Source organism: Hemibagrus wyckioides, linkage group LG26 (assembly GCF_019097595.1).
Source record: "Hemibagrus wyckioides isolate EC202008001 linkage group LG26, SWU_Hwy_1.0, whole genome shotgun sequence".
Classification (NCBI taxonomy): domain Eukaryota; kingdom Metazoa; phylum Chordata; class Actinopteri; order Siluriformes; family Bagridae; genus Hemibagrus; species Hemibagrus wyckioides.
This window is the reverse complement of record NC_080735.1, coordinates 17,317,498-17,334,217: the sequence shown is the minus strand read 5'-3', so window position 1 is coordinate 17,334,217 and position 16,720 is coordinate 17,317,498. Positions and strand designations below refer to the sequence as shown.

The window sequence follows — 16,720 nt, the reverse complement described above, 5'->3', positions numbered from 1 at the left end:
TTAACGTTTTTTCATGCTCATTGTGTGAAACCTCGTAATTTATTATCTCCAAAGAAAACACCCCCTTGAATTGGAATTCCCACTTAGGAAGGTCTCCACAACCCCCGAGTTCAGCAAGTGACATCAAATCTGCATGGCTGCTCGCAGAGTAACCCTTTTTAGCATAAAATAATTTACACCGATCAGGTATAACATTGTGAGCAGTGAGAGGTGAAGTGAATAAGACTGATGATCTCATCATGGCTCCTTTTAGTGGGTGGGATATATTAGGCAGCAAGTCAACATTTTGTCCTCAAAGTTAATGTGTTAGAAGCAGGAAAAATGGACAAGCGTAAGGATTTGAGCGAGTTTGACAAGGGACAAATTGTGATAGCTAGACCAAAACTGCAGCTCTTGTGGGGTGTTCCAGGTCTGCAGTGGTCAGTATCTATCAAAAGTGGTCCAAGGAAGGAACAGTGGTGAACCGGCGACAGGGTCATGGACGGCCAAGGCTCATTGATGCACGTGGGGAGAGAAGGCTGGCCCGTGTGATCCGATCTAACAGACGAGCTACTGTTGCTCAAACTGCTGAAGAAGTTAATGCTGGTTCTGATAGAAAGGGGTCAGAATACACAGTGCAGGACGGGTCAGGGCTGTTTTGGCAGCACCAACACAATATTAGGCAAAGTTATGCCTGATCAGTGTACGTCACACAATTGCTAGCTGTAAATCAATCAACATCAGTACATATTGGCTTATTACACCGACATAATAATCACTGACTCTAATTCCAATTAGCTGGCTAGCTTGTAAATAATGTTCTCCGAAGTCAAACTTCCTGTTTCTGAGGTCATTCCAATCCAGCAAAAGTCTAACAAAGCCAAAGTGACCTCTCTCAGAAACAGCCAGGCACTTTAATCATGTCTCATGTCCTTTCCCCTTTCGACCAATTTTTCTCAGGAACTATTTTATGTGTGTGTGAGAGAGAGAAAGACATTATTGTTAGCATTCAGTCCTAAATACAGGCTGCAAGGCATATCAGCGTAGTTTTCTAACATTCGTATCTCCTTGGTGCTAATAATGCAACTTTAACTAGTTAGAAGTTACAGCAAATGTCTTGCTTTCTGTTTTGGTAAGAAAGAAAAAAAATCTATTTGTACCCGCAAATATTGCGGGGGAAAAATTAATGCCTGGAAACATACATCTAGCATAACATTGGGTAACTAGTTTCCAGTGTGTTTCTGCCAAAATACTAAACACTGAGCTTAAAGATTGACGTTCAGAAGTGATACAATCCTCACTTCTGGCTCACGGTGTCCAGCTTTACCTTCTGCAATATTGCTTTGCCTTTAGAAGATTTGTGTTTCTTCATATTCGGAAAGAAATGTTTCGTTTTATGGACTGAAAACTGCTCATAAAAAGAATGAAAGAAATCAAAAATCACACCAGAGCGTATGCCAGACATGTAGACGGCTACGTAGGCGAAATAATAATAAAGTACTATAAATTCTCAGTCTGAACTGCAGGACAATATTTCCATTTAAGAAGTACTTTTAGTACTAAAACAGCAGCAAATTATATTAAAGAACATTGTGTATTTATTTATTTATTTATTTATTTCAGGACACTTACCTTATATGTATGCGTATGACCCCATTACTTTTTTAATACACGTGAATTATTTGTTCTCGCTGGCGCTTCATTAAATATTTAAATACAAATATTCTGTATATGAAAAATGAACATGAACCCTTCCCTCTCAGAAATCCACCAAAATACAAACAAATAATCATTCAATAAAATCTAAACAGATACTTGAGATCTTCAGGTTGCATTATTTGTCATGAGCGAGAAGAGGAAGAGCTACAGGATAATGAGAAAAGAGAAAGGAACGTGGAAGGCAAGCTAATAGTTAACAATAATAGCATAAATCCCGCTTCACTAATGATTAACATCCACGGTCACTCAACAAGCAAAAAGGATTTGGAGATGAAATTAGTGGAACAGAATGTGTAAAACATGCTCGTCAGTTTTTCTCCATTAGCCACGCTTCGGAAAAATGCACTGTGAGATTTAGTTGGATGTGCAGGGGGTAAAGCAGAGCCCCGATATGCAAATATGACCTAGTTAAATTATAGTAGAAACAGAGAAATCCTGGAGATGAGTGATTTCTGAGGTATGTCTGAGGTTGCATTTGTGCAGCGAGTGAATTTGATCTCCTTCTTGGACAAAGTCCTCCAAGATGATGATGATGATGATGATGATAGCTTCTGGATCACGCTTAATTCCACTGCTGGTGCGACTTGTGGGTCAGTTTCATCCCAAATATTGTCCTCTGTATAGACCGCATCAGTGTTCTGTATGGGGTTAAGTTTTCCTTTCCACTGATGGATGGAGCTGAGGAGAACTAATATGTTGGTATCAGATATATTGAATCTTCAGCGTTTCTCTCTGGAAAAATGTTCTAACAGTGAACCCTACACTGGAATCCTGCACTAACAGAAACCCTTTAAGATACTAAGAAAGCTTGAGGAGGAGCTGAGAAGAGAACGTTCAATCGACCAATCCATCTAAAGCATTCGAACCTACAACAAGGTCTTCCTCTACCAGAGATACTTCCATGAACTATCCAAAGAACCTTTGAGGAACCCTTTTTTCTGAGAGTGTAGACTTATAATATTATTTTTGATTATATTTTGATTATATTTTGATATTATCTGGAGATCTGAAGGAATCTGAGTGACCTTTTGTGAATTCTCTCTTGCTAATATAAAAGACTTGGCTACACCAGGAACGCTGTCCTCATCCTCCTCTTCCTCATCATCCTCCTCCTCCTTTAGATCTTTTATCTCTTCATCTTATTCGTGTACATTCCACATCCTCTGTCACTTTGAGTGAAGAAGTCCTCATATCGCCCTCGACCACCACCTTCACGGCGGTGATGGTGGCGTTCCTCGACACGACGTGCCACTGCGAACACGTGGCCTTCTTGAGACACTTAGCAGCGTTGTTCCTCACACTGACGAAGCACAGCGTGTTGATGACCCCGTTGCTCATGGCGATGCATTCGATGATGTAGAAAGCGACCAGTGAATTGCGCTCTCGTGTGATCACCGACGGGTAGAAATCCCTCAGAAGTGCAAAGCCGTAATACGGCGCCCAGCAAAGCACGTAAGCCACGAGGACAGCGATCAGAGCCACGACAGTCCGTCGCCTCCGACGCAAACGCCGCTCCAGCTGCTCGGTCGGAAACCCTGGAACATTCTTGAACCAGAGTTCACGTGAGATCCGAGCGTAGCATGACGCCATGACTGCCACAGGCCCTACAAACTCCACCACCAGAATGAACACAAAGTAAGAGCGGTAAAGAAGCTGCTGGTCTGCTGACCAGATCTGGGCACAGAAGATCTTGCTGCCATGGGCTACAGCCCCTTGAGGGTACTCGTGCTCCGTGGCGAAGTATGCAGAGGGCACCGAGATGAGGATCGGCAAGATCCAGACTCCGAATATGAGCCAGTAGGCGGTATGGTACTTCATTCTGGGCTTGAGAGGATGCACGATGGCCATGTATCTAGGAAACACACACACAAACACACACACAATGAAATGAAATCTCTTTTAGTCTTCCATATTACACCAGATGGACCATCTAATCTCATCTGCAAAGGCTTTTATGAAAACAGGCAGTAATATTCACACTAAGTCAGAGAGACACAACAAAAATATATAACACAAAGCTGCACTTCTGCTGTTTATCAGGTAAACCTGTTGCCCTTATGCATTGCAAAGGGACCATCATAGAACCATTTAGATGTTATTTAGATACTGGATCCATCCCTAATCACCAGAGTGACCATGCCATTGTAGTTTGTAGTGATGGTATGAGTTTATCAGTAGTGAGTCTACAAACTAGAGAGAGAGAGAGAGAGGAATACTCTACACAAAGTTATCAGGTATAACCTTCTCTTGCACGAGTTTCTTGCATTGTTTTTGTCCATATTGTTCAGACTGATGATGCTATCTAACTTCTTGTTGGTTTGTCCATAGAAACAAATCCAGTCAGTCAACCAGATAAAGTGGACTATGAGGTAAAAGTATAAAGCAATGATTAACCAATAAACCGGACGAAAAGTCCAACATGCAGACGAGCTTTACAACACTTCACAAGCCAGCCGAAAACTGGTTCTGGGTTTTAGTGATGAATGAAGTTGGAACCTGTTTGACATTTAGGAACCTTACTCAGTCCCTCCGTTCACATGCAGTCCTGTATGTCAGCGGTTATTAATTAACGTCTCACCCGTGAAACAAACGGGCTGTACTTTGCTCCTCTGGACACCATGTCCCTTATACTCGATATGGCCAAAATGTCAATATTCCTCTGCGGCTCAACTTTGAACTGATTTCAGCGATGAGAATTATGAAGAGAGTGAAAAATGAAATAAAATCAGCGTTTATACAGTTCCTTAAATCTGAACACACTTGGCTGTACTATCTTCCCTCAGATCCATTCAGCAGGGAACGGACGGCGTTCTCCTTCACTTTAATCCAGTTTTTGAGATATGTCAGCGTGTCATAAGACACATACACGTCCCCTAGAGACGGACGAGATCGAGTCACCACACAGGGGACAAAAATTCCTGCTTTGAGTCAACATATTGCTATAATTCTACAATGGACTCTTATTTATTATTAAATAATAAGAGCAATCTGGGAGAATGTGAAGTCTTCTCCAAACAGGATCTTTATCCATAACAGGCATCAAGCCTGAGGAGGACACGAGTCATAATCGTTATCCAAACCAGGCTGACAAAGGTGAAAACCAGACACGGAAACTAATAAGAAAAATAAGCATATGGATATGGAATAAGTGTAACACAAAACAGACTGAAAAAAAAGGCAACAAGGATGTCTAGATTTCTAGATTTCCTTCTCCTTACTAGAACATCATCTGTTTTAAGAAACATGTCAGAAGCTAAAACTTGGAATTTTATAGTGTCTGGACTCTACAAAGTCATCGTTTTGAAATGAGTTTCCTCCGTAGGGTAGTGGGGTGCTCCATTAGAGATAGGGTAAGGAGCTCTGTCACCCAGGAGGAGCTCGGAGTAGAGCCGCTGCTCCTCTACATCGAGAGGGGCCGGTTGAGGTGGCTCGGGCATCTGTTTCGGATGCCTCCTGGACGTCTCCCTGGGGAGGTGTTCCAGGCGTGCCCCACCGGGAAGAGACCCCGGGGAAGACCCAGGACACCTTGGAGGGACTATGTCTCTCGGCTGACCTGGGAACGCCTCGGAATCCCCCCGGAAGAGTTGGAGGAAGTGTCTAGAGAGAGGGAAGTCTGGGCATCCCTGCTTAGACTGCTGCCCCCGCGACCCAACTGTTTCGTTTTTCTTGTGCATTTTATATTTCGTATTTCCTGAGCTACAGAAGTTCCCTGATGATCCAGCGGCAGGATCCCGTCCTCTCGCAGCCGTGACCTGAATTGACCCCGCCACTGAGGGGTTAACGAATAAAAAATGAGAAGGTTGCATCAGGAAGGGCATCCGGCCAAATCGAAGATATGCAGATTGGATGATCCGCTGTGGCGACCCTGAACAGGGAGCAACCGCAAAAACAACAACAATAACAATGACTCCCTGAACTACAGAAGAGAAATTTGAACAAATGAGAGGGGTTTTGCACCAAGGGACACCTACCTGAGTGTAGATTTATTTCATGAACAAATACTCAAATATTACACTCAATATTTAAACCACATTATTTTTTCCTCTACGTTTTTGGAGTTTCCTCTGTTTTTTGTTGTGTCCATGTTGATGTTAGAGTGTCTTTATCACGTCTCACTCCATAGTGGAGGTTAATATGAAGCTCACATGACAGCAGACACTCGGAGCTTTAAGAATTTGTAGTGTTTTATAAGTATTTCTGTTTTTTATCTAACCTACTAGAGGCGATATATTCATGGAAAAGTTCCAAAACAACAAAATAGGGTTCGTTTTGTCCACAGAAATGTTTGTATCTTCAAAGTAAATGTTGATCTTAAACCCATTTCTGCTCTCTGAGATGTTCTCCAAGTGCTTGTTCATCTAAAAAGCAGCTCAGATTTCATCTTCAACCAGTAAAATTCTATGTAAGGTTCTCCAACAGAGGGAAAAACACACGTCTAAAACACACCGAAAGACGACAGACTTGTTTTAGATCAGACTCACAGCCTGAACATCATTCATTACTTTATTCTGATTGAAAAACATCTCATAAGTCCATTTCTATCCCACCAGTGTGATGGAACACTAGTGTACTAGTAAAAAAGTGTTAAGCATCATGGACCTAAATGGTGTAAAATCTTCTTAGCAGTTTACAAAAGATTTCTGAAATACTTTCTGACAACATTTACACGACTGAGTGTTTATAATCCAAACACATTACTGAGCAGTTCAAGGTTCAGAGCCTTGCTCCAGGGTCTAGAGGAGCATTCTCCTAGGTCTTGGATTTAAACTCAAATGTTTTTATTTAGATTAATGTTTAATTTAGAAATTAAAGGAAAGCAATGTGGATCTCGGGAATATTTAGGAACTCCTGGGTGAATCTCCAGCATGAAGCTGGATGAAGAAGTGCTTAGTGTTTATGAAGTTTCATCAGAAATACTGTGAATTCTGGTTACTGATTATTATCGTTACATGTGGTTATTGAAGGCAGGATACAATGTTTGGTTTTATTTGGCCAAATCCAAATATCTTCCATCTATAGAGTCCATAGCGTGGGTTAAAACCTGGACAGAAGAGGTTAAATTAGGAGAATACATATTTCAGAAATCAGGACAGCGCAGTGATTAAGAGTAAATCAGGCTTAAAGGCTTAATACAGAACAGGCGAACACAGTAGGGTAGACAGTGACAGAACCAAGGAAGAGAACCCAAGCACCTGAGATCAGCTCTGTGAGAGGAAATATAGTACAAAACAGTAATAGATGAACACTGACCTGTCCACAGCGATGGCCAGCAGTGCATTGGTGGACACATAGAGAGACACCGTCCTCAGGTAGTTGATGGAAATGCACAGGAAAATCCCATGGTCCCAGGAGAGCTGCTTAACCACATAGTAATCCACCAGGAAGGGGCAGCAGACCACCGCCACCAGGAAGTCCGACACCGCCAAGTTTCCGATGAGCAGGTTGGTGATGTTGCGCAGCTTTTTGTAGCGCACTAACGTGACGATGAAGAGGCAGTTCCCGATGCCGCAGACGAGCATGATGCAGACCAGGACCATGGCGATGATGATGGTGGAGACGAAAAAGGCTCTTCCCTGAGTCGTGTCCGGAATCTGGTCCACGGGAATGTCGTAATCCAGCGTAAAGTCATAGCTGGCCATGAGCGGGTCCTGAGGGCTCTGACCCTGAGTCCATGTTGTGGAGTTTCTTTCGCCCATCGGTTCTCCTTTAGTCTGCTTCGTTGATCAAGGGACATGGGCTGCTTTACTCTCTTCCTTCTCTTTGTTCCCTAGCTGTGCATAACTGTCTGAAAAACACAGAAGAAAGAAGATCACTGAAGTCTGTACGGTTCACTACACACTACACACTACACACACTCCGACCTGTTAGTCACTCCTATTAGATTTCTAATCTGAGCTTGGAACCAGATTTGTTTGTGCAGAATCAGATAAGCTGACCTCAGCGTTCTGGGCTCGGTCCATGGCTTCTGTCATGTTTATTAACCACTAACTTTAAATAAGGTCAATTTTTGTGCCAGTCGATCAGAAAGGGTTAGGAGAGTAATTGTTATTTTATGTTACAAAAACTTATAAGTTATACTCCAATTATTTGTTCAGTTCCTAAGAGCTTTTTTATTTATTTATTTATTTATTTAAAATCATCTCTGTTATAATGTTGAGTTGGGTCATTCGGTCAGATTTGACAATTTTTTAAATCCTTTTTAAAATTGAACTCGGGGTCAAAAAGAACAAAAAATTCATTCTGGTTTTATTATTTTTTAATATTCAATTTAAATCACTGTGTAATAGAATTGTTAGCATTCAGTCACTACTACAGCAGTAAACATTATTTAGACCGTTGGTTTATAAGTGTACTCTAATATGGAGCAACACTATTCTTCTTCTTCTTCTTCTTCTTCTTCTTCTTCTTCTTCTTCAGGGGTCTCCACAGTGAATCATCTCTCTCCACCTATCCCTAACTTCTGCATCCTCAACACCCACTAGCTTCATATCCTCATTTATTCCATCCATATACCTCCTCTTTGGCCTTCCTCTTTGCCTCCTGCCTGGCAGCTCCATGTCCAACATTCTCCTACCAATATACTCCCTCTCCCTCCTCTGGACATGTCCAAACCATCTTAATCTGTCCACCCTAACTTTGTCCCCCAAACGTCCAACATGAGCTGTCCCTCTGATGGACTCGTTCCTAATCCTGTCCAACCGTGTCCCTCCCAAAGAGAACCTCAACATCCAGCTCTGACTCCTGTCTCTTCCTCAGTGACACTGCCTCTAAACCATACAGCATGGCCGGTCTCAACAATGAAGCAACTCTATTACCAGAAGAAATAATTATTTAAAAATTAATTCTACAATCGAGATCTTAGTCCTGACTTTATTTTTTTCCAATTTATTTTCTTCTCTTTTTCCCCCATATTTTTTTTTTCTTTTGCTGGGCCGTCTGGCTCTTTGTCTTTTCCATGGTCACTCTTTCATACTAACAATATATTGTTTCATATATTTTATATTATTGTGTATTGATCCGGCTCTGATGTTTCTGTCTTAATAAAAAATCATTAAAAAAATATAATTAAAAAAAAATAATTTTTTCATGTTTAAATTATAAACAGGTAGTTGTTTATTTTTATTCTTGTTATTAAATTTAGTTGCTCTTAATTTAACTTTATGAGCCATGGAAAGAAAGGGATAAAGATGTTAACATTTTAAAACTAATGTTTTGGCTTGTTTGTTTTTTTGTAATTAAATCTCTCCTAGAATGATTTTTCTATCAAAGTTATTGCAGATATAATTAATGGTTGTGTTTTGCAGCACACTGTTTACAGCCCGAAGGGAAATAAAATTAATCCCAGCATCGCATTTCACTGTAAATAAATTGACCAGTTATAGAGAAGCAGTAGTCTGTATGCAAATATATGCAAATGAGGGTATCATTTGCATAATGCATATTCATGGGAGAGGCTGAACTTATTAATTAATTCTTTAATTATTCAGGTTTTGGGAGATGAAATGTTAGCAGTAAGTATCTGGATATTGGATTGTTATAGTTTTACACTGATTGTGATCGGAAAATTGTTTTTAATTTTATTTTTATTTTCGAACTAAAACTAAAGGCGTGAGATATTAATATAAGGCGCTCACACACACACACACACACACACACACACCGCTATTTAAAGCCTTTAAATAAATGACTCCGCATCGTGAAGAAAGAAAACAAAAACATTTCTCTTGTGACTAAAAAAACAAACAGAAATTCTACACAACAACTTCTGCCAACATCTGTAATTCCAGCTGTGCGGAATCATTAATTTGCGCAGAAAACGCGATCTTGTTCTCGGATCCAACAAAATAAACAATTTTTATTTATTTATTTAGTTAGTTAGTTTATTCGGCAAAATCACGGAAAGGAGAAGACGTTAACGACGCGTTAAACATGTCGTTTGTTCAGAAATAAAGGTTTATATCCATCATCTTACCGCCGCGGGCATCCGCAGTGTTCTTGTTCTCCGGAACAGCTGCAGCACTTCATCTAAAGTACAGCTGTGTCTCCCTCTGAGTGAAGAACTGACCATCTACTGGCACACACACACACACACACACACACAGGAGCGCGGAGAGTGCAACGTTTATAACTAATCACTGATTATACTTATACAGACGAGTATAAGATGGATGGATGAGACTAATTCAGTATTCGATAGATAGATAGATAGATAGATAGATAGATAGATAGATAGATAGATAGATAGATTGATTGATTGATTGATTCATGGTCAGGTAGACAGTATATGGATGGATGGATGGATGGATGGATGGATAATAATAAATCATGGATGCATGCATGCATGGATGGATAGATGGATGGATGGATGGATGGATGGATGGATGGACAGATAAGACCAAATCATGATGGATGGATAAATGGAGGGAGGGAGGGACAGATAAGACAATATCACGATGGATGGATAGATGGGTGGGATGGATGGATGGATGGATGAAAGGAGGGAGGGAAGGAGATCATGATGGATGGATGGATGGATGGAGGGAGGGACAGATAAGACTAAATCATGATGGATGGAGGGGTGTTCTGGTGGGTGGGTGCTTGGATGGATGGAGGGAGGGACAGATAAGACTAAGTCATGATGGATGGATGGATAGATGGATGAATGGGTAGATAGTGGATGTATAGATATATGGATGGATGGATGGATGGATGGATGGGTGGATGACTGGATGTATAGTTGGATGGATGGACAGATGGATGGGGGATGGATGGATGAATGGATGTATAGTTGGATGGATGCACAGAAGGATGGATGTAGATGTGTGAGGATAAGTTGATCTACACCTCAGCAGCAGATGTAGCCGGTGTGCAGCAGATGCTTGTGTAACACATGAAGCTGCAGAAACCATCAGAGACGAGCGGAGCAGGAAACGTCTGTGTGCACAGGTCCAGTGTCCTGATAAATCTCCAGGCTAATCAGCTCAGGCTGGTGCGTGAGACACGACGTGATCCTGACACGTACGCTGTTCTCTCAGGCTGACGTTTATTACAGGATCACTCAGGTGTACCTTCTCTCCTGCACTCTCACGTGCACTAACACACACGTCGGGCACGGCCGTGTAGAGACACACATTTGAGGAACATTAACCTCATCCTCGTCTTATGATCATCCGATTCATCTGTCAATAACAACTCTTTTGAATGTGTGTGTGTGTGATAGAGTGACCATGGCAAACTGCAAGATTTATAGTTTATTAATTTGATTTGAAAGGCATCAGGATGTAAAAACAATAAGTGGAACATCTACATAATAGACAGCATTGCAATTTTTTTCTCTCTCTCTCTCTCTCTCTCTCTCTCTCTCTCTCTCTCACACACACACACAACCTTCCTTGTCACGCTCCTTCCCCTCGATTTATCTCACAATCACCTTTTGTCACTCATTCGATATATTACATTATATTATTCTGTCATTCTTTTCCCCCGTCTATCTGCTCTCACTCATCCTCATCTTCATCTTCATCCTCATCTTCATCCTCATCTCAGCTCGCTCTACGTTCCTGTGTCCGGTTCTCGCAGTCTTTCAGAGTGCCCTCATTTCAAACCGCCTGACCCTGACCGTCGCACTCCATTTATTCTGATGAAATGGCACTCACGTTTATTCCTATTTGCTAATCCCGTAAACCCAGAATAACAAGCCATCTGATACGCTGTCTGATGTCTTTGTTTATGAATCCTGAAGTCTCTCTCTGACTGGGAGTGAAATAAAAACAGCAGGGTTACCACAACTGAAGCGATTTATTGCATATGAGGATATAAATCAGCAGCCGTGCAGCAGGAATAAAAAATAAATAAAATGACAGGAGCGCTGCGAGGAATATCATCAACAAGGGGATGGTATGGTGGTGATACGCTTTCTTTAAATCGTCTTTAACCTTTTTATTTTTCTATAATTATTCTGACACACAGAAACAGGTCAGTTACAGCAGCTAGAAGCCCTGGTTCTGTCACCGAGCCACACCTTCTTCTCTTTCTTGAAGGTCTGAAGCACAGAGGAATAAAAGCCTGAACTCTGTCGTTCTGAAGACTTACCTGTATCTGAACTCTTGACCTCTGACACTGAGAGAGAGAGAGAGAGAGAGAGAAAGAGAGAGAAAGACAGACAGATAGATTTCTGAGACTTCTCTGTATCAAAATGCTTGACCTATGGCACTGAGAGAGAGAGAGAGAGAGAGAGAGATACAGAGATAGAGAAAGACAGACAGATAGAGAGAGAGAGAGACAGACGGATAGATAGATAGATAGATAGATAGATAGATAGATAGATAGATAGATAGATAGATAGATAGATAGCGAGAGGTTTAAGGGGCAGATATGATACAGCGTGAGGTTTAAGGGGCAGATATGATACAGCGTGAGGTTTAAGGGGCAGATATGATACAGCATAAGGTTTAAGAGGCAGATATGATACAGCGAGAGGTTTAAGGGGCAGATATGATACAGCGAGAGGTTTAAGGGGCAGATATGATACAGCGTGAGGTTTAAGGGGCAGATATAATAGAGAGTGAGGTTTAAGGGGCAGATATGATACAGCGAGAGGTTTAAGGGGCAGATATGATACAGCGTGAGGTTTAAGGGGCAGATATAATAGAGAGTGAGGTTTAAGGGGCAGATATGATACAGCGTGAGGTTTAAGGGGCAGATATAATACAGAGTGAGGTTTAAGGGGCAGATATAATACAGAGTGAGGTTTAAGGGGTAGATATGATACAGCGAGAGGTTTAAGGGGCAGATATGATACAGCGTGAGGTTTAAGGGGCATATATAATACAGTGAGGTTTAAGGGGTAGATATGATACAGAGAGAAGTTTAAGGGGCAGATATGATACAGCAAGAGGGTTATAGGCCAATTAAGAGTTTTGTAAAGTTGTCGAGTTCTACACAAAACCGTTCGTATACAGGGATGAATAATAGTAATTATTTATTTAAGGTTCTAGATTGTTCTCTAAGAGTGGATGAAGAACACACAACATGGCCTCCTTCAGACGTCTGAGTGTGTTCTAGTATTGTTAAACCTCTAACTGTTCCCCCAAAGAGACAAACCGAGTTCTCCTTTAGGTTTCTAGAACAATCTAGTTTGATCAGGAACGTTGGTTTGGCTCTAGGGCAGCACGGTGGCTTAGTGGTTGGCATGTTGCCTGACAGCAAGAAGGTCCTGGGTCCGAATCTTGGGTTCGAAAAGACTTTCTGTGTGGAGGTGGTTTGTTCTCCTGTGTGGGTTTACTCCAGGTACTCCGGTTTCCTCCCACAGTCCAAAAACATGTACATTGGGTTGATTGGTAATTCAAAATTGCCCATAGGAGTGAGTGTGAGTGTGTGTCTGTCTATATGTGTGACCCTGTGATGGACTGGTGACCTGTCCAGGGTGTACCCCTGCCTTTTGCCCAATGTGTGCTGGGATAGACTTCAGCAGATCCCTGTGACCCTAATTAGGAATAAAGCGGGTATAGAAAATGGATGGATGGATGGGTTTGGCTCTACCACCTCCTACTGAGAAGGAGAATATTATTACTGTCGCGAGTCCTGAAGCCTTCAGAGATCCTTGACTTTGTGTTGATCTGCTCAGGCTGACCCTGAGAGCTGGATGTTTTTCTTGTTACACGCCGGTTATCTTCTGCAGCCCACAGACGCTTCTTTGCTTTTCCACTGAAATGGCAGGAGTTATAGCCAGAGTAATAAACCTCTCTGCTTCTTGGTAGGACGTGTAATTTATCCATTTGACCCAGTAATGATTGGTTTGGGGATAAACGCTGATCTCTCGCCAAAACGTTGTCTAATAATCAGACCATCAGCCGCTGCAGTGCTGCACAAATCCACACAGCTGTGTTCCTCACCTCACCTTCAGCAGATTAAGAATAAATTATTGTTGTTTATTGTTTTTTTTAGTTAAAAGATGCTCAGAATGTTCTGTTTAGCATTTTGTGTAGAATTGTTTGGTATCTCCAGCTGACACCAGACGTCCGGGAACGGCTCGTGCTTTCACGTAAGCTAAAGTGAACTGAACACGACAATTATCTTAGCTTAACAGCTTAGAATTTGCTAATATTTTCACTCACAGTATTTCAGCTAGCACACACACTAGCTAGCATTTTGTCCTTTTCTGTAAACAGAAGCAGAAATGCTACAAAGTTAGGATATTTTGTTCACACTGAGGCACTAGTTTTTGAAGTTTTCACCTCAGTATTGCTATGCGGCTAAGCGTTCGGCTCGGCTAGGGGTCATTTCATGCTAATAATGAAAAAAAGCTTGTGTAAACACAAAAATACAATTAAAAACCCTGACACCATCTTGTTTGTAGACATTTTGGCTCACATGTGATCGCGTTTCTTTATGGAATTTCTTGCTAAGCTAGTGCTAAGGCTAATGCTAGATATCCAGAAATACAGAAACAGGTCAAATAAATCCCATTAGATGGGATAAATCCCATTGAAATGTATCTAGAACCATTAATTGTGTTTGCTTCTACATGTGCTATCATAGAACTTAAGATAACCTGTTAGCTAGCTATGAATATTTTGCTTCTCTCTAATTCCGCTAGTGGTGTTTGCTTCTTGAGGTGCTAGCATAGTATTTAATTTTTTTTTTTTTTTAAATAGTATGAATATGAATGCTATGAATATTTGACTCTAAAGGAGCTAGCAAGTGTATTTAGGATAGCTACTACTCATCTGTTAGCTAGCTACAAATATTTTGCCACATTTTTCTAAAAGTTGTGTTCGCTTCTACAGGTGCTAGCATAGCGTTCTAGGATAACACGCTAGATAACCTGTTAGATATCCACAAATATTTTGCCACTTTATGTAAAACCGCCAGTTTTCTTTGTTCCTACAGATGCTAGCATATTGCATATTTACTGTTGGCTAGCGTCCCGGTTTCCATGTGCACAGATATAGAGCAAATCCCTTTTCTTTTTCGTAAAGTGACCTTGAGGATGATAATATGAATAAATACATACACATGTACTGATTTTTGTCTTCATTATAAATACGTGACAACAAAGAGTCACATTTCCGTGTATGTATAAATCCTTACAAACGAGTTTTAAGGTCAAGAAGCTGCTAGTGCTCGTAAAAAAACCCATAAAACAAGCCAGTCTCTAAAATGCTGTCTCCCGGCTGTAAATACACGTCCAATCACCTGGTTTAGATGGAGTGTTGTATTAGGTTCAGTTCATCACGTCATCCAGAGGTCGGATTCAGGATTGGTTTGCATAAGAGAGGCATCTGCTGATCCGTGAACAAACTCCACATCAGAAGCGATTTAATATCTAATATCTCAGCGAGGGCTTTTCGCGTATCCCGCGATGCGATCCCGCTTTATTTAGCTAACAGGCTATCACTCATATACTCTTTCTCTTCTTTTCATTTCACTAATAGTCCCTGTCATAAGCTCCATCCAGCACGCAAATGTAATTACACCGCCTCCGCTACAATCATCCATTAGACGAGAGGTTTATGGAGTCGTAGCCCAATTATTATCCCACATGTCAACCTCTTGATTTAACGGCTACATAATCAATCCGTGACTAAATGTCCCAGTAAAAGCTGAGAGAAATATGGGTATGAAATATTTTTCAGACAGTGAGAGAGAGCAGTCTGTTCTTTCACACAGGATTTCTGCAGATGCCATATATGATGGAAGACAGGGACAGTCGGGTGGTCGTTAAAAGTCAGTGTGGCGTCTTCTCAGAAGAAAGTAAATCTATTTGTGAATTTTTTTTATGTTAAAAAAAGCAAACCTGTATACGCTCTAGGGACCCGTGTTCTTTACGACTAAAAAATAAGAGATGCCACTGATCATACGGTTTAATCCACATGGAGGTTTGAGATCGGCCCAGGAAAGTCACGAAGCAGCCTCAAACGTCAGTCACATCACTGAAGAGGAAGAAATCTAACGTCAGATCATTTCCAGACATTCCTGCTAATGCTAGTGCCTTGCTAAGGAGACTTAAAATGGATAAAGATGCAGAGAAATATGTCTCAGCTAGATGATTGTGTAATCATACGTAAATTACGAATACAAATATTTTGCCACTTTTGTCTAAAACTGCTAGCTGCGTTTGTCTTTAAAGCAGCTAGCATAGTATTTAGATTAACTACCCCTTAGCTAGCTACAAATAGTTTTCCACTTTATCTATAACCGCTAGTTGTGTTTGCCTCTAAAGGAGCTAGCAGAGTATTTAGGATAACTACTACTCATCTGTTAGCGAGCTACAAATATTTTGCCACTTTATCCCAAACCGCTAGCTGTGCTCGCTTCTACAGGTGCTAGCACAGCATTTTAGGATAACACAGGAGCAGCCGAAAGATCAACAACAACACTGCTAATCCGTTAGATATCCATGAATATTTTGCCATCTAAAACCGCTAGTTGTGTTTTCCTCTAAAGGAGCTAGCATATTCAGGATAACGTTCTGCTAACCTGTTAGCTAGCGTCAGTGTTGCCATGTGCACAGTTTTAGCGCCAAGTTAGATCATTTTCTCACCTGTTTCTCAACTCTGCTCTTTTCTTTTCCTTAAAAAGATGACCTTAAAGAGGACAATATTAATAAAAATAACACACAACCCAGGCTGAAACGTCAATCACGTGACTGAAGACGAAGCAGTCAGTGTCTCTGAGGAAAATCTTGAAGGTTCTAGAATTTTCCTAATAGAGTAGAAATCAAATTTTTTTAAATTTTTTTTTAAATATTTGGGTATAATATTATTCACTAAATATTTTTGCTCTTATCGAATTCCATTAACATGACATTTTTTAATTTATTTAATTATTTTTATTTTATTTATTTATTTTATTTATTTATTCAGAGACAGATTTATTTATTTATTTATTTAATTAATTATCCCCCCCTCCCCACAGCTTTCACATACTTTGTTTAAACCACAGCGAAGTTGGATTCTCGATTCTGATTGGTCAGCTTCCTTTCCCTCAGCAGCAAGTCACTACTGCCAGCGTTTCTATA

The 16,720-nt window shown here is 40.9% G+C and overlaps 1 protein-coding gene across 2 annotated transcripts; it reads right to left on the bottom strand.

Annotated features, from left to right (window-relative positions):
- Positions 1-1,595: 1,595 nt before the first annotated feature.
- On the bottom strand, positions 1,596-9,728 carry prokr1a (prokineticin receptor 1a). 2 transcript variants are annotated; one of them, XM_058380029.1, is made up of 3 exons: positions 9,671-9,728; positions 6,949-7,483; positions 1,596-3,550 (listed from the first exon to the last, which is right to left on the bottom strand). In XM_058380029.1, the coding sequence occupies exons 2-3, from the start codon at positions 7,392-7,394 to the stop codon at positions 2,833-2,835; spliced, it is 1,164 nt and encodes a 387-aa protein (XP_058236012.1). In that variant the 5' UTR covers positions 7,395-7,483; positions 9,671-9,728; the 3' UTR covers positions 1,596-2,832. The 2 variants fall into 2 exon arrangements, with proteins under 2 accessions (XP_058236012.1, XP_058236011.1); XM_058380028.1 differs by lacking the exon at positions 9,671-9,728 and having other exon boundaries at positions 6,949-7,589.
- Positions 9,729-16,720: the final 6,992 nt, after the last annotated feature.